The sequence below is a fragment of the Myxocyprinus asiaticus genome, chromosome 8 (genome assembly GCF_019703515.2).
Source record: "Myxocyprinus asiaticus isolate MX2 ecotype Aquarium Trade chromosome 8, UBuf_Myxa_2, whole genome shotgun sequence".
Taxonomy (NCBI): domain Eukaryota; kingdom Metazoa; phylum Chordata; class Actinopteri; order Cypriniformes; family Catostomidae; genus Myxocyprinus; species Myxocyprinus asiaticus.
Genome location: NC_059351.1, coordinates 3,537,883 through 3,562,543, shown reverse-complemented (window position 1 = coordinate 3,562,543; position 24,661 = coordinate 3,537,883). Strand labels below are relative to the sequence as shown.

Sequence of the window (24,661 nt, the reverse complement as noted above, 5' to 3'; positions counted from 1 at the left end):
TTCTTATTCATAGATAACACAATTTTTGTTCCTGGGTAGTAAGTGTTATTACCTTATTGCTTATGCCTCAAAAGTATAGAAAATGGCTATTATTCCCCACAAACTTTGCTTTTGTGACCAGGACAGTGATATTTTGAAATGTACGTATTTCCAATGAGAAAACGGGCGAATTTGTATCATTTCATTCACATAAAGTCAGAAAAAAACAACATATGAATCCAAATGAACATGTATTTATACTAATGTAATACAAAAATGACAACAAAAGATTTAGAAGTGAGTAGTTTTTCGAGATTTAAGATTATACTGTAAATCACTTTCACGATTCAGCCCCCAAATGTAGTCTCCCATCATGTTCTCGTTATACTGTTCTTGGTAGCGCCGTTCAAAGTCCAGTATATCCTGATGGAAGCGCTCGCCTTGCTCCTCCATGTACGCTCCCATGTCCTCCTTGAATTTATCAAGATGAGCATCAGGGATATGGACTCTGAGGAACATCCTACAGCCCATTGTGCTGTAGTTCTTCAGCAGAGTCTCAACCAGCTCCACATAGTTTTCGGCCTTGTGATTGCCCAGGAAGCCCCGAGCCACTGCGACAAAGCTGTTCCAAGCTGCTTTCTCCTTACTAGTGAGCATCTTGGGGAATTCATTGCACTCCAGGATCTTCTTTATCTGTGGTCCGACGAAGACACCGGCTTTGACCTTTGCCTTAGCTTAGGGAGGAAGTCTTGAAGTTACTTGAAGGCTTGTGAATCCTTATCTAGAGCTCTGACAAATTGTTTCATAAGGCCCAATTTGATGTGCAGTGGTGGCATCAGCACCTTCCGAGGGCACCTCCCACTTGACGTTGTTCCTCCCCACAGAGAACTCGGTCCGCTGTGGCCAGTCCTGCCTGTGGTAGTGTGCCTTGGTGTCCCTGCTGTCCCAAAGGCAAAGGTAGCAGGGAAACTTGGTAAAACTGCCTTGGAGACCCATCAGGAATGCCACGATTGTGAAGTCTCCTATGACCTCCCAGCCGTACTCATCATACTTCAAGGTGTCAAGCAAGGTCTTGATATGTATCCACTTAGGCAGCAAGGACTAAACTGAACTGGTGGGCTTAAGGCCCCTGTATTCATACTACTATTTATATTACTGGAAAGTTCTAGAAAGTTCTAGAAGTTACTCCAAGTTTACTCAGCACTGAATCTATCTGGAATGTTCTGGTAAATAAGTCAATTTCAAAATATCACTGTCCTGGTCACAAAAGCAAAGTTTGTGGGGAATAATAGCCATTTTCTATACTTTTGAGGCATAAGCAATTAGGAAATAACACTTACTACCCAGGAACCAAAAAAATAATTGTTACACGGTGTATTCATATGTGAAGTGTACACATTTTTGTAGATTTGGATAGATACTGAATCATGCAATTTGGGTCAGGGTCTATAGTGATTATAATCAGCTTTATATATAAGCAATAGAGCACAACATTCTGGTTCCGGAAGTGACAATCCCATTTCTTTTTCCATATGGGAATAGATTTTTATTTTTAACAATACTTATAAACCTACCATGAGCTCAACTTTGAGCTCGTTTATCAAAGTTATATTCTTCAGCATATGCTTACTCTAAGACTTTATGGATTTTACAGTTTCATTTTCTGTTTAAGCATGACTTTCTGTAAAGCTGCTTTGAAACGATGTGTGCTGTGAAAAGTGCTATACAAATAAAAATGACTTGACTTGTTGACGCCATCAATCCACTTTATTAAAAAAACATGTTTAAAGGAATATTCACTGTAACCACAATTTTTGCTTTTTTTAAAGAAAAGGAGGGACAAGTCGAAAGTAATTTTTGTGTTAATCAACATTATACCACAAATGCTGTCGATTGAGCTTAACTTGTATTGAACCCGGAACATTCCTTTAATTGTGGATTTTGTGGTGAATATCTACACTATCTATGATTCGCGGCAAAAACTACTTGCACTCCCACACACTGTAAATGCAATCGAGTCAGTCCAGCTACACTCACAAACTACTTACTTATTAACTAAAAATATGTTGTTTCTATACTTATAATACATAACTTTAAATCAATAGTTTTATATTTTTCCATTGTTTTTCATTCAATTATGTCATTTGCAATGCTTCATGGGATTGTAGTTCATTTCCTGAAAACATGAAAAAAGTTAAGCACACTTTGTCTTTTGGTCCCATTTTTCAAACACTTTTGCTTCAAATCAAAGTTTTAATGTTGTGATTCACATCGGAGCTGGTTGGTTTGGTTATTACTACTATAGAAATAATTACTAGAAGTAATTTTTGGTGTATGTGTGTGTGTTTTGCCACTTCAATATGTTGTAAGTTTTTCTAGTTGTTCTAAAAGTGTTTGTGTATGTAAAAGCTGTCAGTATGTTGATTTTATAGCTAGGCTTTGATGTCTATCCAAATGTAAATAAATGTATGTGCTAGAACCACACTATGTACCTATGGATACCTATGAATACTAATAAGATCACATTGTATCTATACAGTACATGTATATGTAACATAAACAGGCTTGCCATTATTTATAAGCACAACATTACTCTGTACCACAACCAAACACATGCACAGACAGACACAGAAAAACACACACACACACACCTTCTTGTAGTCCTCCACTTTGATTCCTCCCATGTTCTGCTGGATAACCTTAACAATAAGATCTGCAACAACAAATTCAGCAGATTATTGTCAACAATACTAAAGGTTCTGTTTACTCAGAGCTGAACAGCATGGAAAACCAGCCTGATCTCACATAAAAATCGGCAAGTGTGTGCCGATTTTCTTTAGCAGAAATCGGTATACGTTGACCGAATTTGAAAACACTGCCTCCAGAGGCTAAAGCGGTAAGTGTTTCAGAGCATATAAACAAGTGTGACATCCATTTATATCCAGGAGAGGTTGCCAGAAGCAAAAGAATTGTGAAAGAATTGTTTTCAGCTGAATAGGGTGTAAAACAGTGAAGAGAAATGCTTATTTTATTGAATCTACCTCCCAACCAAAACCTAAATCTAACCCTTACCATTAGTAGAGACAAAATGCAATGTTAGGGATAAAAATGCAACCTCCTTATCATGCTCGTGATTGTTTACACAAATGTGATTACTTCCTCGTTTGAATGGGGATTGAACTGTGGTCTCCCATGCAACTGATGCAACATGTTACCAGTCGTGCCACGAGGGAAAATAATTGTTGTTGAGCCGTTCCAAGTATGTCCGATGGGAGATAAGCCATGTCAGTGAGTCAGCATACTGTTACTGATCCTAGGGTACCAGAATTTGTGGAAACAGCATGCCGACTTCCCATGTGATCATGTTGTGAAAAGCATGTACTATCTGTGATAATAATAATAACTCTGAATCCTTGAAAAATGATACAACGAGGTAAACAGAGCATTAGGTAATTACCCTTCAAAACAACTCACATTTCCATGGCGATCCAGAGACTGGATTGTTTTAAAGAACAAGAAAGTGCTACTGCTATGTGAATTTGTGAGAAATTAACTAGAAAGAAGAATTGTAATATTTAGGATGTTTTAATGTAATGGTATGTAACTCTCTACGACAGAATAGTGTGCTGCAATTCTTATGATTGTACCACATCATTTTAAAAGCTTTATCTTATTGAAGGAAGTTAAATAATGTTAAAAAATGAAGATAGCTAATGTTGTTATTTGTTCTAATTATAACTATTAAGAGCATATTGATAGTGTAGCTCCTAATAGCATATATTAGGGCCAATGGAATCACTTTTTGTGTTCCATGGAAGACAAAAAAAAAGAAATGTAAAGTCATATGGGATCTTTTTTAACAGATCTATTGTAATTAGATTAGTCCACGTGAAAGGTAATTGTTCATTTTAAAAAGCTACGACAGTATATATGCACTGTAAGATTCACACAGCAGTTCCAGACACTAAGTCATGCACCGTCATGCTTCAACAACAGCTTAGATTAATGTTAATCACAGACCTGTACACAGCGCTGCAGTGTCTTGTGCTAGCTGTTAATGGTATTGCTCTGTTAACGTCTGTCACAAACAATCTGCTTAGCCTACATAGCTGATGCGTTAGCTGTGTTTATAATGTTTATGCCCATGTGTTTAGGTGAAACACCCACTGATAGCTCTTGTTAGTCTTCTACACACTCTAACACAGACATCCATTAAAAATGATTAAGTCTATGTCTATGAATACCTCAAATTTACATTTGGCAGATATTTTTATCCAAAGAGCCTTGCGCAAGGTACTCAACTATGCAAAGTATACATTTTTACAGTAACAACATTAAGTTATTCTATTCCCAAAAACTTACTTAGTGCTGTAATAATGTTTATAAAAGTAAACCAACAGCAGATTTAAAGGGTCACATCATGACAAATAAAATATTCCTCAATAAAACTGTTCAATGTACAATGTAAACATACTCTAACTTGCAAAACTCAAGTCCTAAAAGACCATCTATTGAAACTAAATTCCAAAAACGTCTTTTTTTGAAATCGTTGATTTTGAGATGCTATACTGGTAGTATGAATTAATAAATTAACTCTGCCAATTTACACATCAATAATGCTTATTCATTGCTCAGCCCTTTGAGTTTCGGTCAAGTAACGAGGGAGTAAGATAAATACTATTATTTCTATACACAATTATATTATTCCAGTTGATATAACCAAGAATATGGGTAAGAAGTACACCTTGTGCTGTTCCTGGCTGTGTGTGGCACCTGCACCTCTTAAGTTATGATAGAGTGCCTGAGGTTTATTTTTAACAAGGCTAATAATAATAATTTTTAAAAACCCTAATAATTTCAGTCTGACCTGAACGGTTTGTGTGGCACATTTCTCACAATGTATCATAATGTAATGAAGGCTTTGCAAAGAGGCTGTTATTGAAGGACGGGGCAGCATCAACGATATTGGACCCAATAGCAAACCCAAAACCCATGAGTCAACATTGTTACTTATTTTACATGTGAAGAAGGCATGTACATAGGAGTCTTACAGGTCTAGTAGCAAAAGACGGTCAGTTTAATAACGTTCAGAGTAAAGGTGGAAAACTAAAATATGACTGTTTTTGGTTAAAAAACTAAATGTATGATATGACCCCTTTAATTAATAACAACCTGGAGTTCAGAATAATTTATATATATATATATCTGATTGGATGAGAGACATTCCATGAGTACTGATGGTCTCACACCATCAGCACTCCGACGCTTCACTGTTTGTATCACTCCGCTTGTGTTCGTACCATCCTAGTGTAAGAGCAGTGCATATGTGTTAACAGCTATTTGTGTCTCTTCACATTTAATTTTGTGACATTACATATTTTAGCCAGCAGGTGGCGGCAAAAGACAATTTTAGTGTGTAGTATGAGCCAGTTAGTTGACGTGAAGTGAGTCAGTGTCTGTCAGTGTTTTCATTCATCAGCACTACGTGATCAATCGTATTACTACTACACCACTAAAACTTTAAATGGCTTTAAACTAACAACTTCAGCATTAAGGCTCATCACAGCTGAGAGACACAACAGACTGATTAATTACACAAATTCAAGGTGTTTACTTCTTACAGGAGGTTCCACATTGAGAGGACATACTGTTCAAAATGGCAGAGGAGATTTTGGTTTCTATAGTGAATGACTCTTGCGCATCAGCTAGAGAGGAATACCCCTGCTTGGACGGCTATTTTTCCATTGAGAAAATAAGACAAATTTAACCAAAATGACATTATCTTCAGAAAGCTGACTAACACACTATAGCATCTCTGCTTTTGAGTAGAAACAGAGACAGGTGATCGCACACACTCCATATCTCTCTCTCTCTCTCTCTCACTCTGTCTCTCTCACACACACACACACACACATCCTTGTTTCTCCAATAACTTGTTAGAAACAGCACAAGCCGTGATACTAGTTCTAAAGTGATGTTTATGAGAGGCTTAGACGCACAATTGCGAGTGTATATATATATATATATATATATATATATATATATATATATATATATATATATATATATATTTGGAGAGAGTCATGATTATCAGTTGTTTTGTTTTCTTAATTATGTAAGAATCCCACAGGAATCTGTAGAACTGTGCATCTGTGTGAGCTGAAAACTGGTTTAAAAGCTTATAAGAGACTTACTACTGAGTAACTCTAATTCTAAAGGCATAAACTTCACATCTTTTACCTTATCTGAACCAAACACAGCTTTCATGTGTTTGTGTGTGTGTGTGTATATATATATATATATATATATATAAAACACCCCTTTCAGGTGAGTGTGTTACTGATGGCAAAAGTGGAGAACTTAAAACATCTTACCGACTAAAATATCTATATCAGTCTTTTTGTTACACATTATTGCACAGTATCATATTACATGTGATAATTAGGCTATTTACTATAGTAATAGCATAACTATTAAAAAGCAGCAGTTTAATGATCATAAATATAATATGGCACATATGTCGATTGTGGTTTTCTAATTGCTGGATACTAAATATATCTGAGGTTTGTGTGTGTGTGTGTGTGTGTGTGTTAGCTGTCATTTGTAAACAAATTTGCACTCAAAAATAAGCCAAATCCGACAATACCGCTCTTTGGAGACACTCTTTGGAGACATTTTGGGATGTATACATATATTCAATATTTTTAAAATTCTATAATGCAAAAAGATTTTTTAGGGTGTTGGTTAGTTAGGGTTAGTTTATAGTAATTATAGTTAGCTTTATATAAAAACAATAGAAATCTATGGTATGTCCCCATATATTTCGCTGTGTGTGTCTGTGTGTGTGTGTGTGTGTGTGTGTGTGTGTGTGTGTGTGGGTGGGCAGGTTTAAGTGGTTTACGAGGACTTTTTTTTTTAGGTTACAAACTGGTAATTACAAGGGTATTATGCTGTAAATGTTGTTTATGAGGACATTTCTAGTGTCCCCATAATTCAAATCACTTAATAAACATACTAAACGATGTTTTATTGAAAATGTAAAAATGCAGAAAGTTTTTTGTGAGGGTTAGGTTTAGGGGTAGGGTTAGGGTTAGGGGATAGAATCTATAGTTCATACAGTATAAAAATCATTATGTCTGTGGAGAGTCCTCATAATGATAGCTGCACCAACATGTGTTGGATGAGTTGACCACCGTGACACATCCCTCGCACTTTACAATATTTTATATAATATAGAGCTGGTAAAAAAATATCTTTAAGTCTTTCTAATGATAACTATTCTTAATATTTATGCTGACATGACAACAAAGCTCTGAATAACATAATCACTTTGTGTCAGTTCGTATGCACTTTATGTGCGTCCAAGACAATAGGCAAGCAAATGGCAGAAACAGAAGGCGGGTCAGAGGGAGTGTGTATTGTAAACACTTGTGTGTTTGTATCTGCCTTTGGCTCTGGGACAGATGGTTGTGTCTGTCAGTGAGTAGTGATAGACACATACACACATTATTTCATATGCTCTTTCACACATGCACATTATAGTGGTCAGTGAATTTATGTATCTAATGCTATATGTGAAATGAGAGTAATGAATCTGTAGTTCCATTGTAAAACTAAAATGTAACTATTTAACTAAGTGCAGGTAAATGTTACAGGTTCGCCTATTATGTGAAACATCTGTCCCCTTCCCTAATTGCAAATCTGTATACTGCAGAATTGAACTCCGCACTGTAACACACACATGCACTCACGCGAATACAAACAAAAACCTAACCCTAAAGCACCTTTACTTGAAAGGCTGAGCTTCTTTATCTTTGTACTAAATTTAGGAGCGTTTTATTAGCATGACACTTTGCAGTAAGGTCAACAGAATAGTTTTAACATCACCTGATCCAAAAGATTGCGCCATGGCCAAGACTGCACTGTACAACACAAACTAGAGCAGTACCACTTTACTACAGGTCACAGGTGAAGCCATGTGAACTAAAGGGCAGGGGATACTGGTCAAATTGTTCATGGAAAAGCAGCTATGAATTAATGGGTCATTTAATTACAGTTGTGCTCAAAAGTTTGCATACCCTGGCAGAAATTGTGAAATTTTGGCATTGATTTTGTCTTTTATTTAAGGATAGTGATCATATGAAGCCATTTATTATCACATAGTTGTTTGGCTCCTTTTTAAATCATAATGATAACAGAAATCACCCAAATGGCCCTGATCAAAAGTTTACATACCCTTGAATGTTTGGCCTTGTTACAGACACACAAGGTGACACACACAGGTTTAAATGGCAATTAAAGGTTAATTTCCCACACCTGTGGCTTTTTAAATTGCAATTAGTGTTTGTGTATAAATAGTCAATGAGTTTGTTAGCTCTCACGTGGATGCACTGAGCAGGCTAGATACTGAGCCATGGGGAGCAGAAAAGAACTGTCAAAAGACCTGCGTAACAAGGTAATGGAACTTTATAAAGATGGAAAAGGATATAAAAAGATATCCAAAGCCTTGAAAATGCCAGTCAGTACTGTTCAGTCACTTATTAAGAAGTGGAAAATTTGGGGATCTCTTGATACCAAGCCAAGGTCAGGTAGACCAAGAAATATTTCAGCCACAACTGCCAGAAGAATTGTTCGGGATACAAAGAAAAACCCACAGGTAACCTCAGGAGAAATACAGGCTGCTCTGGAAAAAGACGGTGTGGTTGTTTCAAGGAGCACAATACGACGATACTTGAACAAAAATGAGCTGCATGGTCGAGTTGCCAGAAAGAAGCCTTTACTGCGCCAATGCCACAAAAAAGCCCGGTTACAATATGCCCGACAACACCTTGACATGCCTCACAGCTTCTGGCACACTGAAATTTGGAGTGACGAGACCAAAATAGAGCTTTATGGTCACAACCATAAGTGCTATGTTTGGAGAGGGGTCAACAAGTATTGTGCTCCTTGAAACAACCACACCGTCTTTTTCCAGAGCAGCCTGTATTTCTCCTGAGGTTACCTGTGGGTTTTTCTTATTTTTTTATAGGCAAACAAAGCAGCATATACAATTCTCCATTCTGCCTTTTAAAAATGCTAATTTCTTCCAAAGACTGCTTGTCATTAACCTTGCATTGATATTCTTCCTATTTCTTCCTCACAAGTACTCCTTGTAGCAGCCTGATACCTGGTAAACGAAACTTTGTTTACAGGCATATTAATACCATTTTTTAGACATTCTTTTTGGTACTCAAAATAACTCATCCCGATACCTGTATTTCAGTAATGTTGTCATTTTTAAGTAGGTACAGTGGGACTGATGATTAGAATTTTCCAGGAACTGTTAACTCCATTATTAATAACATCAAATATAGGACACTATATCATCATACAATCAAAATACATTATAAACTCATTCTAAAGTTTTTGTTTTTAAGTTTAACTATGTACTGCAGAGCTCAACACTAAGGATTGTCCATTGGCCCGGGGCCAGCATGAGAGATTTAAGGCCTTGATATACTTCATACGAAATCAAAGAATGAACGGTAGTGACGCAATTTAGAACAATATTGTTGCTCAGCTGTTTCTAACTTCTTTTTACCCCTGAATGAAGAGCAAATAACAACTTCTATGGAAGTGTATCAGGGCCTTTTTTGGCCAGTTGATGGACCTGTCACTTGCCCTATTAGGCCAGTGCTGCTAAATGGCATCAGTAAGAAATGGTTAAAAATCAGTATGTTTTGCATCATGTGACATTGTATTCCAGCAAAGCTAGTTTACTGTGAAGAAAAGTTAACTTTAATGAAAAGTATACTGTACATATTATTTCTGCCAGATATGCATGAAAAAATACATTACTAAAAATGACTTTTATTTACTTTTGTCATGGGGCCAGTGAAAATGTTGGCAGGGCAAGTAAAAATCTGAACTACTGGCCCAACCAGGCCAGCAGAAAACACCTTACCATTGAGCCCTGAACTGGGTAAGAGATAAATGAATTATACTATTTGGCTTAATTACGGTATAAAACATTTTAGTCATTTTAAGTACAACCAAGAGCTTCTATTACTTTCACTGCCCTTAAGTTGTTCAAATGTTCTATTTATCACATCCATTCAAGCGAGCACTATCTCCAGTCCTAATTTTCATGTAGTGATGGACAGTCCAGGGTTGTGAATCATTTTAAAAAATCTGAACAAACCAATCGTTTTTAAAATAACAAACTAAATATTTGCTACAATGAATCAAACTCCCCAACACTACTTGCGACGGAGGAAATGTTAAACGAGCATCTGTGTCTTTGCACATACTCAATGTACTCTGTGTGTCTGCTTAAACAACAGCATCTCTACACATTTGAGCAGTATCAGTTTTTGTTATCAGAGTACTGTAGCAAACCAGTAGGTTGGTGTAAGAAACAAATCGATAATTAAAACATTTTTAACTTTAAATCGTTGCTTTCGCCCAGTGCTGTATTGCTGTTTGAAATGAACTAAATCTCGCATGACCTGCGAATCCTCTGTTGTAAACAAAGAGCGTGCTTCCGACTTCTCGCGTGAATGCCTTTGCGCTTACGTCACTGATGCGATGATTGCTGGCAGGATGTGATTTTAAAGTTAATAAAGTTTTAATTATCTATTTATTTTTTACACAAACCTATCGATTTGCTTCAGAAGACATTCATTGATCGACTGGAGTCGTATGGATTACTTTTATGCTGCCTAAATATGCCCTTTGGACCGTCAAACAGCCAGCAGAGTGCTAGCACCCATTTACATGCATTGTATGGACAAACAGAGCTGAAATCTGCTTATAAACATCTTCACTTCGGTTCTTTTGAAGAAGGAAACTCATACACATCTGGGATGGCTTAAAGGTAAGTAAATCATGAGAGAATTGTCCTTTTTGGGTGAACTAACCCTTTAAGATAGACTACATTTTATTAGATTATGCTCATATGCATATTCTGATGTTCTCAAACAATGCGTTTGTATGAGAGAGAGAGAAATCCTGATACAACAAGAGAGGGTATCACTGGTTAAAATGGCATATGGTTAATCCTCTTATAGGGGTCTTGCTGTTGGGTAGTTAAGTGATCCCTCTCTAATGCTTTCTTCCCCTTTTTCTCCCTTCTTCCACCAAAACCCCATCTCTCTCAATTATGTAATCCCACTCTCGCTTCATTCCCTGAAGTGACCTAGCTACTAGCTACTTAACCATTTTTGAGACAGAAACATACACACATTGTGTATAAAAACAGTCACAATACGTTTCTGACTAAGACTGTGAACCTCTTTCATAGCAGTACAGTATGATACTGAATAATATGATGACAAATGTGTGCAGATACTGTACACTTGGACTTACCCACTAACTAACAGCCAGCTCTTGCCGTTTTGTGCGTAATTTAAGGTAAATGATGGCGCTTTTAGTTGTTTCTAGCTTGCCAAGTTCACTAATATTTAGTTATTAGTGAAGTACATTTAGCCAAATACATTTAAACTCAGTTTTTCACAATTCCTCACATTTAATGGTAGAGAGAATTATTTATTTCAGCTTTTATTTCTTTCATCACATTCAGAAGTTTACATACACTTTGTTAGTATTTAGTAGCATTGACTTTAAATTGTTTAACTTGGGTCAAACATTTTGGGTAGACTTCCACAAGCTTCTCACAATAAGTTTCTGGAATTTTGGCCCATTCCTCCAGACAGAACTGGTGTAACTGAGTCCGGTTTGTAGGCCTCCTTGCTCGCACACGCTTTTTCAGTTCTGCCCACAAATTTTCTATCAGATTGAGGTCAGGGCTTTGTGATGGCCACTCCAATACCTTGACTTTGTTGCCCTTAAGCCATTTTGCCACAATTTTGGAGGTATGCTTGGGGTCATTGTCCATTTGGAAGACCCAATTGCGACCAAGCTTTAACTTCCTGACTGATGTCTTGAGATGTTGCTTCAATATATCCACATAATTTTCCTTCCTCATGATGCCATCTATTTTGTGAAGTGCACCAGTCCCTCCTGCAGCAAAGCACCCCCACAACATGATGCTGCCATCCCCATGCTTCACAGTTGTGATAGTGTTCTTCAGCTTGAAAGACTTTTTTCCTCCAAACATAATGATGGTCATTATGTTTTATCAGACCAGAGGATATTTCTCCAAAAAGTAAGATCTTTGTCCCCATGTGCACTTATAAACTGTAGTCTGGCTTTTTTATGGCGGTTTTGGAGCAGTGGCTTCTTCCTTGCTGAGCAGCCTTTCAGGTTGATATAGGACTCGTTTTACTGTGGATATAGATACTTGTCTACCTGCTTCCTCCAGCATCTTCACAAGGTCCTTTGCTGTTGTTCTGGGATTAAGTTGCACTTTTTGCACCAAACTATGTTCATCTTTAGAAGACAGAATGCGTCTCCTTCCTGAGTGGTATGATGCCTGCGTGGTCCCATTGTGTTTACACTTGCGTACTATTGTTTGTACTGATGAACGTGGTACTTTCAGGAGTTTGGAAATTGCTCCCAAGGATGAACCAGTCTTTTGGAAGTCCACAATTTATTTTCTGAGGTCTTGGCTGATTTCTTTTGATTTTCCCATAATTTTAAGCAAAGAGGCACTGAGTTTGAAGGTAGGCCTTAAAATACATCCACAGGTACACCTCCAATTCAGTACACCTCCTATCAGAAGCTAATTGGATAATTGTCTAAAAACTCGACATAATTTTCTGGAATTTTCCAAGCTGCTTAAAGGCACAGTTAACTTAGTGTATGTAAACTTCTGACCCACTGGAATTGTGATATAGTCAATTAAAAGTGAAACAATCTGTCTGTAAACAATTGTTGGAAAAATTACTCATGTCATGCATGAAGTAGATGTCCTAAATGACTTGCCAAAACTATAGTTTGCTAATATTAAATTTGTGGAGTGGTTAAAAATGAGTTTTAATGAACTTCTGACTGTAGTGTTTATAGTGTATCTTTATGATTTTATGATGATGGTTTAATGAAGTTTCAAACGTAAATTCGGGAGGAGCTTGTTCATCTATCCCTGCCAATCATATTTCAAGGATATACTATATAAGCGCCTGCTTCCCTCGCTCCGACGACGATTCTTCCGGTATCCCTCCACCTCCCCTCTCCACCTATATATTGCATAATGCTTATACCAATTATTTCAATTATCTTTCCATTTCTCGATTTAGTCCGATAGTCCAGGGGAGAATCTCAGAGCTTAAGCCCAGTCCCATGCTCGAGCCCCTTCACTTCGGACAGCATGCCAAATACGTTTACCTTAATGCAGGACTATAAATACCTGCGAACTTGTGAAACTAGTAATGTAGCCTACATTTATTTTTCTACATGCCTTTTTCTTCAGGTAAGTAAATTACTAGATCATTAAAACTCAAAATATATCAATATATTCTCATATGCTATTTTCATATAATACCTACTGTATATAATATTTTGTCAATAAATATCCTTTTTAGCTAGTTTGGGAACTTTTACTTTTCTGTGTGTTTGTATCCGGTGGCAAACACAAGCCCTCAGCAAATGATGATAAACCTCTCGCTTTTTTCTCTTCGCTTTCCTTTTTGCAATATGGGCCATGTCTGATTGCGTATAAGCAGAGTAAAACCAGGTAAAATAGCAGTCCTAAAAACTGGAACATGCGGTCATCCTCCATAGCGCTCTCGCTGCTATGTTTACCTCTCACGCCGTCGCCAAAAGACGAACGTGTTACGTACATTCTCCTGATTTCGCCGCACCACAGTGTAAAAAGAAAATGGCAATTCAGCTATTAACCCAATTAAGTTTGTGTGTGTGTGTGTGTGTGTGTGTGTGTCTTCATTTTTAAATGAAGTTGAAATCATGCTGACTTGTGGCTTCTACGGAAGCATATAACATCAATTGCCTTAAAAGCATTTCTGACCGTTCCTGTGTTAGCAACTGTTGCCCGGCCACCAATGAGAGTAATGTGTGTTTGAGTAGTTTTAAGCGAGATTTAATAAAAATGATCCAAAAAATGTAAAACACATTGTTGCCAGTTCATTTGTAATAGCGACACAAGTTACCCAGAAAGGATGCCCGCAATGTTTTTCTTTCTTTAAAAAAATCTTTAAATACATTTCGAGAAGAGCATGCTATGGATTCAAAGGTGTCATTCCTAATTCCTAAATGAACATATAACATCTGCAACGACACCTACATTTGCTCCAAGATAAATGAAAGCTAATAACTGAACGTTAATTCATTTATGTATTGATTCAGGTCTTAATAAAGGCAAGAGTAAATAAAGAGTTCACAGCATCATCGTGAGTGTGTTATGGGACGTTATAACCAGTTCTGTTCACTTACATTAATGTTATCAGGTGTGTAATCGCTATCAAATGACGCTTTTCTCTTTTCAAGTGACTGTGATAATCATTTGCCTCAATTCTGATTCACAGTCTGCACAGTTTTTAATCAAATTACTGTGTAGTTTAACCATTTCTTTTACAAAAAGCATCAGATAAATTTGCCTTAAAATGTCACTCTTCACTCCAGCCCACTTAAGAATATTATCAATTCTGTTTATGAGAATATTTCGCAAAAACCACACCATTCACGGCAATCTCCCATTCATTCCTATGGGGAGTTCTGCAGAGCTCGTCAGAGCATGCGACTGTTACTAAGGGGGGCAGAGCTTAGCGAAGGGTCAATTAACGACCTCAGAGCTCATGGTAGGTCTGTCTTTAGAGGTTTTTACATTATCATTGAAAATCAATTTCTCTATAGAAAAAATGAATGGGATGTTTACTTCTGGAGCCCCACTCTTGTGCTCTATATAGCACATAAACACACACATTTGTACAGACAATATAACAGCATAAGTAGGTCATATCCTAGTTGTTCTAGCTCTCTTTTAATTACAGTGCATTTTTTTTTAATCCAGTGATTGCTGATATTAAGCTTTATCTCGGCTGAAACGGAGGGATTCCCCTTAGATTAAACCACAGACACAGACTGTGTATATATACATCTCTCTATTCCTTCATCTGTCCATCCCTCCCATCTCAGACAGAAGGAATACATCCAGATTAAGCTCTGTTATGTCTCTCTATTAGACCCTCCATGCAACTCAGCTCCCCTCCCTCCCTCCATTCCTTTACAAACAACATGCTCCAACTGTATTAAACCTGTGAGCTGCTGTGACTAATCTGGAAAGTGATCTTTACAGTTGCAAACAGACGAAATGGAGAACATAGTGGCCTTTAACCTTAATAGCCTTTCTATATTCTGTGGATTTGTGAGTGTGTACTGTATGCACATGTGTGTTGGTATAGTAGCTCAATGTTACTGCTGTATAACCCAGTAATCCAGCCTTAACTATACATTAGAAGTACTTTTTCTATTGGATCATGATTTAAAAGTCTGACTAGAATTCTTAAAGGGATAGTTCACCCCAAAATGAAAATTCAGTCATTATTTACTCACCCCTGTGTTGTTATAACCCCATTTGTCTTTCTTTCTATTTCTAAACACAAAGGGAGAAATTGTGAAAAATGTTGTGCTCAGTGACGTCACACAATGGCAGTTTATGGTGACCACATTTTCAAGCTTCAAAAGTACGCCAAAGTATAATTCAGAAGTCTGATAAATTATTCCATGAGACTTATGATTGTTACGAAAGCATACGATTAGGTTTGGTGAGAATTGAGAAACAACCGTTGCTCTCCTCTGCACGTTCATGAGACTGAATGAAAACAAGTTCAAGCAGCCTCCGCTTGCGAAAAGGGGTGTTCAAGCGACAACTCTTTTTGTTTATCTAAAAACAGGTCCACCACAGTGATGGAAACAACAGAACACAACACAGCTGCACACAAACCAGAAAAAAGAACTTACTAAATATGTCTGATGAGATGAGTTTGTAGTCGGAGAATAGATGCATTTCTACGCCCAGCATTATTTATTTGAAACAAGAGTTCTCAGTCAAACTGAGAGATATAGACAGAGGAGGCTGAGGGCAGCTTCAGTCACACTGTGTCCTTACCTGACGGCAAACAACACACGATAAAAGGTATGTTAATCAGAGTTTTTGTCCTAACCAGCCGTGATGAGCGATGGGACATTCTGTCCATCGCTTGGTTTCTATTTTCGGCATCGCACCGGTAACCCTGTCCGCTATGAACTGGCACCAGCCCAAAAACTTCCTCAAAACAGTATATTAAAGACAGCATCTCATTAGCTGTCTAAAAACTACTTGATTTTGGCCAAAAATATTTTCGCTGAGGTATCTTCAGTCGGAGGTCTGTCACGAAAACTCAGACGGACATTCCCACCCTCTCTATCTCTCTGTTTGGTTGAATACTCTGTTTCAAATAAATAAGGCTGGGCATAGAAATGCATCTATTCTCCGACTACAAACTCATCAGACATAGTAAGTTCTGTTCTCTGGTTTGTGTGCAGCTGTGTTGTGTTCTGTTGTTTCGTTCGCTGTGGTGGACCTGTTTTTAGATAAACAAAACGAGTTGTCGCTTGAACGTCCCATTTCGTGAGCGGGGGCTGCTTGAACTAGCTCTCGTGCAGTCTCATGAACGCGCAGAAGACAGCAATGGTCGGTCAACATTTTCACTAAATAATACATTAGATTTCGGCTTGTTTCTCATCAAACCTTATCGTATACTTTCATAAAAATAATGAGTCTCATGGAATAATTTATTAGACTTCTGAATTATACTTTTGCATCCTTTTGAAGCTTGAAGAGGTGGTCACCATAAACTGCCATTGTATGATGTCACTGAGCACAAAATGTTTTCACAATTTCTCCCTTTGTGTTAAGAAAAAGAAGGGGTTATAACAACACAGGGGTGAGTTAACAATGACTGAATTTACATTTTGGGGTGAACTATCCCTTTAACAGTACTAAAGAGACACTTTAGCATTCTGAAGGGAATAATACCTGTTGTTTGAGTTTGATGTGTTTCTGCTTCTAAAACCCCAGGATTGGTTTACAGGTTTAAAACCCATATGCAGTACAATCAGTGATTTTAAACCTCTAGTGTTAAACATGCAATTTATTTATTCAGTGGTTGTATTTGGGTTGTATAAGGGTTGTGTAAGGGTTGTTCACTAGTATGTTTCCAGAACCAGGCATTTGCATTACATGTACAGGTACCTTTGGAGCATATGGCACTCAGATTATCAGCTTACCTGATTGGCCAGGTGACTCAAAGAGCAGATTGTCTAATTGGTTAGGCAGCAGGGACTTAACAGTGCAATCCTATTCTACTCTAATAACACACACACATACACACACACACAAGGTATTTTATACTCAACATGCTGACCTTACAAAGAAACCCACTTGTCAAAAGCCTGACATAGATATACAGTACATCTATATATATATATAGAGAGAGAGAGAGAGAGAGAGAGAGAGAGAGAGAGAGAGAGAGAGAGACCAGTCTAGTTGAGATGCATCTATACTTAGAAATGTTATGGTTGTGCAATGGCATATTGCACACAAACCCAGTTTTTAGATACACTCCTAAATGTCTCACTGCAGTTTTTTATATTAATTTTTCTCCCAAATCATCAACTTCAAAGCATCTATAAAGTCCTTCAAAACAAACTCGTCAGAACTACATTAATGTTCATATCTGATCTGCCTTCCTCCAGCTCACTGCAAACAGTAGCCATAGTAACAAACCACAGGTGCTTCTCTGTAATCTTGTTGTTGTCCAGTGTAAACTAATCCTATATAGCTCTCCAAACCATCATCATTCACATGTTCTACAGGGTCAGAGAGCAAAATAATGATCTGACCTCTGAACTCATCCAGACATGGCTTTACATTATGTGACGTTATCTATGATAATGCAATGCAATTATCTATTTATGATCATGTAATAGGCTTACATATTCCAAAAAATGGCACTGAAGATGCCAATGCATTGCATCCAAGCGCGTAGCCAGGAAATTACTTTTGGGTGGGCTGCACTAAAAATGGATGGGCCAAATTTTGGCCCCCGATTTTTACTTTTTTTTTTTTTTTTTTTTTTTACCAAATTTTCCATAACAACAGAAAGGCAGTGCATTCAAACAGTTCTTTCACACTTTCAGAAATGAGAATTTATGCATTTTTTTAAAACTGTACTGTATATTTGAATTAAAAAAATAATCTCTAGTCCTGTGCCAGGCTCACCCCGGCCCACCCTTGGCTACACCACTGATTGCACCTGATGCTGAGCAAGTATCGCTCATCCCTCCAAACTCTGTAACCAACTTTTACCATGCATATATTGTTTGCTATATAAATTTGACCATGCAAAGACAAATTCAAGCGGGAGAGTTTGGAAAACTCTAGATATGTCAATATGGAGCTCACCTTTAGGGAAAGGGTTGGGTTGAACAACGTACAAAAACGCGTGGACCATGTGGAAAAGAATACCAATGGCACCTGGTTCATAATACGCGTGCGTTTCGTACACCACCGACGGCACGAAGCCAAAGTCCAACGTTTCCACGGGCGCTCTGAGCATCGCGGTGCGTTGAGAGGAATCCCGTCGCTCCTCGTGCGTTTCGCTACTCGTGAGACTCCAGCACATCACCAGCACAAGCCCCACTTTCCACGACATGTCCATCAGTTCGTTACGCGGGGAGATTTGGATGAATAACGGGAGGGAAAGTGAAGGGGAAGCTCAGTTTAAGTAAGAGGAAAGTATATTGCTTTGGGATGTTCTTTTGTCCGCAACATCAAAAATAAAAATGATAGAAAAATAGAACGGGCATAAAGACAAAAAAAAACAACCGAAAAGGGGATTCCAGCTGACGCGTTTACTCCCCGTTTCCTTCTGTTGGTATCATGGTAAACATCCCTCCGACCTGGATAGCTCAGGATGAGTCGGATATTGTCCGCCACAGTTTCTGTGACCTGCGCCACCCGCTGAGTGCTCCGCCACGGCAAATGCGACCGGTTCTGTCTCCGTGCACGCGCACTGGATCAAGAGTGAAAACAACGCGTCGGCTTTGGGTGATTCAAGCCAAGTCAAAGTAGTTTATTGACCTTCCTCCCGTGAAATAATGTCTATTGTGCAAGAACATAACGGACTTGCAAGAAAAACACTTAAACAATAATAGAATACTACAAACAATAACACAAATCTGATAAACGGGTATATATTTTCAACACAACTATATGTTTACATTTTCACTGATAAACAAATCACATACTTGTATGTACATATACAATATGGAACATAGATTTAAAAAACTCCAAAATTGGCCGTTTTTATATATGTAACATTTATTTTCCCAAATAGGCTACTTATGGAATTTGAATATAGGACTCCAGTGGTTAAATCTATGTCTTCAGAAGCGATTTAATAGGTTTGGTGCGGGTGGTGCGTGTTTTTTTTTTTTGTTTTTTTTTACTATAAATTCTCCTCCCTGCCCAGTAGGTGGCGATATGCACGAAGAATGTGAAAGTGGAGATTGATAATAAAAAAGGACTTAAATATTGATCTGTTTCTCACCCTCACTTAAAGGGATAGTTCACCCAAAAATGAAAATTCTCTCATCATTTACTCACCCTCATGCCATCCCAGATGTGTATGACTTTCTTTCTTCAACTTAACACAAATTAAGATTTTTAGAAGAATATTTCAGCTCTGTTGGTCCATACAATGTAAGTGAATGGGTGCCAAAATTTTGAAGCTCCAAAAAGCACATAAAGGGAGCATAAAAGTAATCCATAAGACTCCAGTGGTTAAATCTATGTCTTCAGAAACAGATAAACCTTTTATACTTGAAATTCTCCCTGTCTGCTCAGTCAGTCTCCACTTTAACACCCTGTCTACACCGGATGCGTCTGTTGATGCGACATGCAGCAACGGCTTGAGGCTGTCTACACTGGACGCGCCGACATGAACGTTCTAAACCATTTAATTTGTGTAGTAGCGGCAGTGCGTGCAGCGTAAAATGGAACATGTCATGTGTTTTTTGTCAGCGGGACGGACGCTTCCAGTGTAGACAGCATCATTAATTATAATGGGGCTCTATTGCTTTTGACGTGACGCTCGCATCCGGTGTAGACAGGGTGTAACTTTCACTTTCACATTCTTCTTCATGTGTTTTTGGCGATTCACATTGTTCATGCATATCGCCCCCTACTGGGCAGGGAGGAGAATTTCTAGCATAAAAGGACTTAAATATTGATCTGTTTCTCACCCACACCTATTATATCACTTCTGAAGATATGGATTACCTTTATGCTGCCTTTATGTGCCTTTTGGAGCGTCAACATTTTGGCACCCATTCACTTGCATTGTATGGACCTACAGAGCTGAGATATTCTTCTAAAAATATTTTTTTATGTTCAGCAGAAGAGAGAAAGTCATACACATCTGGGATGGCATGAGGGGTGATAAAATGATGAGAGAATTTTCATTTCGGGGTGAGCTATCACTTTAACATGTTAAATTGTATGATATACTGTACCATATCACGTGTATAAATCTTGTTTTATACTTTGTTCTTGATTATTTGCTCCCAATATTAAGAGATATTCTTTTATCTTCTGCAGTTTACAAAATAATTTAATTCATTAGGCCTATCCATGGTTATCACACTCATGATTTCATTGCCTGCTGATACTTCATGCTTCAGTGATTAAATGCCAAAGATTATAACTCTGATTAGTATTCACTCACTGTTCTCATGGTAAGTAGGGTCACAGCTTCAGAGAGGTGTATAGTTTGTTCACATAAAAACATATTCCCTTTCCTTTTACACACAGTTGAAAAGTCAAAGGAGGTAAAAGCAGCATCTCTGGACTCTGCCAAGGCATTCCCTCTTTACTGAAATGTCCCACGGCTACATTTGGAACAGCTGAAATGGCTCTGTGTGTTTGTGTGTGTATGGACAGGAATACCAACAAAAAGAGGAGGTGACTACGAGGCCACAATTTGCTTAATATCAGACATCACAACCAAGATGGACATGGATGCACATTACACACACACATACACAAAACGTGGGAAAAATAGAGCTTTGATCAAGTTCAGGACAGAGGCCTTTTGAGGTTACATGTTCAGTAAAATAAGACAGACTGTGACTGAGACAAAAGAGATTAAATCATGATTAAATACCCTCTCTCTATATATCCATCAGTGCAAGTGTCCCTTTTCTAGCCAATCCTTTGCACTTCAATGCAAAGAAATCTGAATGGAGTTCACATGGCCAATGGTACAAATTTGCGTATTTGATTAGTGAACTAGAAATAGTGCAGAATCTTGATTATTTCAAATTTTACATCATAACATTTGTAATCCTACAACTTTGAAATATAGCCTGTATTTGAATGTTTTAATCTAAAGTAGATTCACCACCTCATGGTTATATTCTTGAGACCACTCATTCGTTCTTTGTGATTTATTTTTGCACACATACCATATCAAAATCTCAGTTGGTTTAAATTAGTGTTCATACCTCATACAGATCAGTTTAATGGTACATAATCTTCAGGTGCCTATTTTTGGCATTGGGTGAGAGAGGTTCAGTTTAATCCAATCCTTGACATCTACAATACCACGCAAAACAGTTCTAATAAGATAATTAATCATTTACACACAACTCTTGCCAGTTACTATACTGAAAAAGAATATCCAATAGAAATTAGAGTGTGCCATCTATTCAGTCAATCATGTATTTCACATATATACATACAGAATCAGAATGAGCTTTATTGCCAAGCATTCTCACGTACACAAGGAATTTTTTTGGTGATAGGAGAAACAAGTGCACACAGAACATTACAGTGAGACAGAATATAAAACAAGGTAAGAGTATAAATAGACATACAAATAATTTGACATATAACAGAATGGTGTATGTACATGTGCAAGTGGTAATGTACGTGCAAGGTAGGGGTATGTACAGTTATTAAAATAAATATGTGAATTATATGTACATGAGATATTTATACATTATTGCACTATGGGGGAGTCCTGAAGGCAGTTTAATTGTTCATGAGGAAAATGGCCTGAGGGTAAAATCTGTTCTTGTGCCTGGATGTCCTGGCGCTCAGTGTTCTGTTGCCGTGGCCAGAGGACAACAGTTCAAAGAGGGAGTGGGCAGGGTGTGTGGGGTACAGAGTGATTCTACCTGCATGCTTCCTCACTCACCCTGCCCACCTGGGGTGGGCAGGGTGCACCAATAATCCTCTCAGACTGTCCATTGTAGTTTCCTTCTCTCTGATTTGGTGGCTGAACCAAACCAGACAATTATAGATGTACACAGGACAGACTCAATGACGGCTGAGTAGAACTGTGTCAGCAGCGCCTGTGGCAGGTTGAACTTCCTCAGCTGGTGAAGGAAGAACAACCTCTGCTGAGCCTTCTTCACAATAGAGTCTATGTGGGGGTCCCACTTCACGTCCTGAGAGATGGTAGAGCCCAGGAAATTGAATGACTCCACAGTGCTGTTCAGGATGGGGGTGGGGGGTGGAGTGCGGGGGGATCTCTCCTGAAGTCTACCATCATCTCCACTGTTTTGAGCGTGTTCAGCTCAAGGTTGTTGTGACCACACCAGACAGCCAGCTGATCAACCTCCCGTCTGTATGCGGACTCGTCACGATCACGGATGAGGCCGATGACCGTGGTGTTGTCTGCAAACTTCAGGAGCTTGACAGTGGGGTCCTTTGCAGTGCTGTCATTCGTGTACAGGGAGAAGAGCAGTGGAGAGATAACGCATCCCTGAGGAGCACCAGTGCTAATAGTGAGGGTCCCAGGTGTGATTTTGACAGTGTAACATTGAATAAAAAAGTTAGTTGTACAGCTCCAGCTTTCAGCTGGGGATTTCCACTATATTAACTTGGTGGGATAAGCACTCTGTAGGCATGAGTAGCTGTGCAATCAGGCACTTTAACATATGTGGGAAAAAAATGAAGACTTGCCAAAATAGCTTGTACCTATATATGTATGCAAGCACTGGTGTGTCTAAATTATGTGTTTCCTGAGATGAAATGCATGTGTGATACTGGATGTTATACACTAAATATATCACTGTTAGTGTAAGTTTTTGTGTTTCACACAGGTTTACGATATTGTGCACCACCTGGCCTTGAAAACAGAACATGTATTCTCTAGTATTTTATTAAACGTGTGTGTGTGTGTGTCTTTGTTTCTTTGTAAAAGTGTGTATAAGGTTTCCACCCTTATAACCTTATTCCAATAAAGAACATATTAAGAACTGGTACTATGGCAAGAAAAAAAAAAAAAAAGAAGAGATCAACAAAGATTTACAAAAAAACAAAACTTTAATAACACAACACCCCCATTCCCTATCCCAATCTCTCTCTGAAACATCCCATACAAGGAATGTGACATTGTCACATTGCTGACATTGCTTTTCAATTTCTTCAGGAAACATAATTAATATTGGATGCTAATACCATTATGGGTAACACTGGAGAAACAGTCTGAAAGATCAATGTAGTCATTGAGGACACTGGTGAGAGAAAATAGCAGTAAAATCCAGCAGGTTGAAAATAACTTGGTCCAAATGAATAGACATGAGAATGAATTACAAAGGTTCGTGCAGGTATGGATGTTCTGAGCAAAATCATCCCTATGAGTACTGATCCAGTACAGCCAAATTTACAACAGAAAAAGAAATCATTTAAAGCATCAAAAGGTGATTCTCCCCAGTAGAAGCTCACAGGCAGTTAACATTCAAAGTGCAGCAAAACCAAACCAAACGCTTGCTATTAAGGGTCTCCTATGTGACTGCAATGTGTTTTAAGAGATTATAAACTAGTCTGATGCTCTTATACAGTGATCTATAAGCAGTTTTCACCCATGCCTGTAATCAGATATGAAGCATTACAACTCCAGCCCTGGGACTATGTATCATGAAATATACCAAAAATTCTGTTCTCTTCAAGAAGTATTCAAATATTCTCTCTCACATCAAAAAACAAAAACAAAACACTAATATAATGTTGGCAGTTTAAGTGAGTGCTTCTGAAAAGGTTTTGCAGTTATCATAACAGTGCTACTGAATGCTTAAAAGAAATCGCATTAGGTTCGATAACGGAGTTCACAATTCCTTGGCATATTTTATATTTTCACAGAATTAATTTATTTTCTAACTTATTCACGAAATGAAAACAACTTTGTTTTTGAGAATATTGAGCACCTTAATATAAACATGATATGACAGCCTTATGACCACCATGGACACCTCAATCAACAATTACAAATGGGCAGGTTTATAACAAACTAGATTTTAGGTTTAAGAGTGAATTGTGATATTAAATTCCATCATGATGATGCGACAAAATGAAGCAATTATAACCACACATTTGTGGAGCAAATATAAATTATATGCATTCTTATTGAACAAGCATTCATACTTTCAGACAAAAAGATGAACAGAAGTACAAAACCTCTTGTGATAACTGAGAAAGAAAACTTACCTTCTGAGATTCAGTACTGCTAAAGAGATATTCCATTAGATATTCACAAGGAAATGAGTTTTAAGACAGTGTGGTCTGTTGGAATACAACTCTAAGTAAATGTATAACACATCGTTCTCTGACATTCCACTCAATGAAGTTCTATAAGCAATACATTATGTGTTATTACTGTTCATTGGCTTCTGCAGGTGAGACTGGTTTAAAAGTAGTCTATAAAGGAAACATTGACATTTAATATATGGCTCTTACTGG

General features: G+C 37.8%; 1 protein-coding gene across 2 annotated transcripts in view; it reads right to left on the bottom strand.

Moving 5' to 3' along the window:
• The window catches only part of LOC127444544 (prominin-1-A-like), a 49,820-nt gene extending 30,904 nt beyond the window's left edge, over positions 1–18,916 (bottom strand). For both annotated transcript variants that reach the window (XR_007897843.1, XM_051703963.1), the window contains exons 1-2: positions 18,320–18,916; positions 2,631–2,692 (exon numbers count right to left, since the gene is read on the bottom strand). Coding sequence is in view for 1 of the 2 variants with exons in the window: in XM_051703963.1 (XP_051559923.1) it covers positions 2,631–2,692; positions 18,320–18,575 (318 nt within the window). In the remaining variant the exon portion in view is untranslated. The remainder of the gene's footprint in view (positions 1–2,630; positions 2,693–18,319) is intronic.
• Between the last annotated feature and the right edge of the window lie 5,745 nt (positions 18,917–24,661).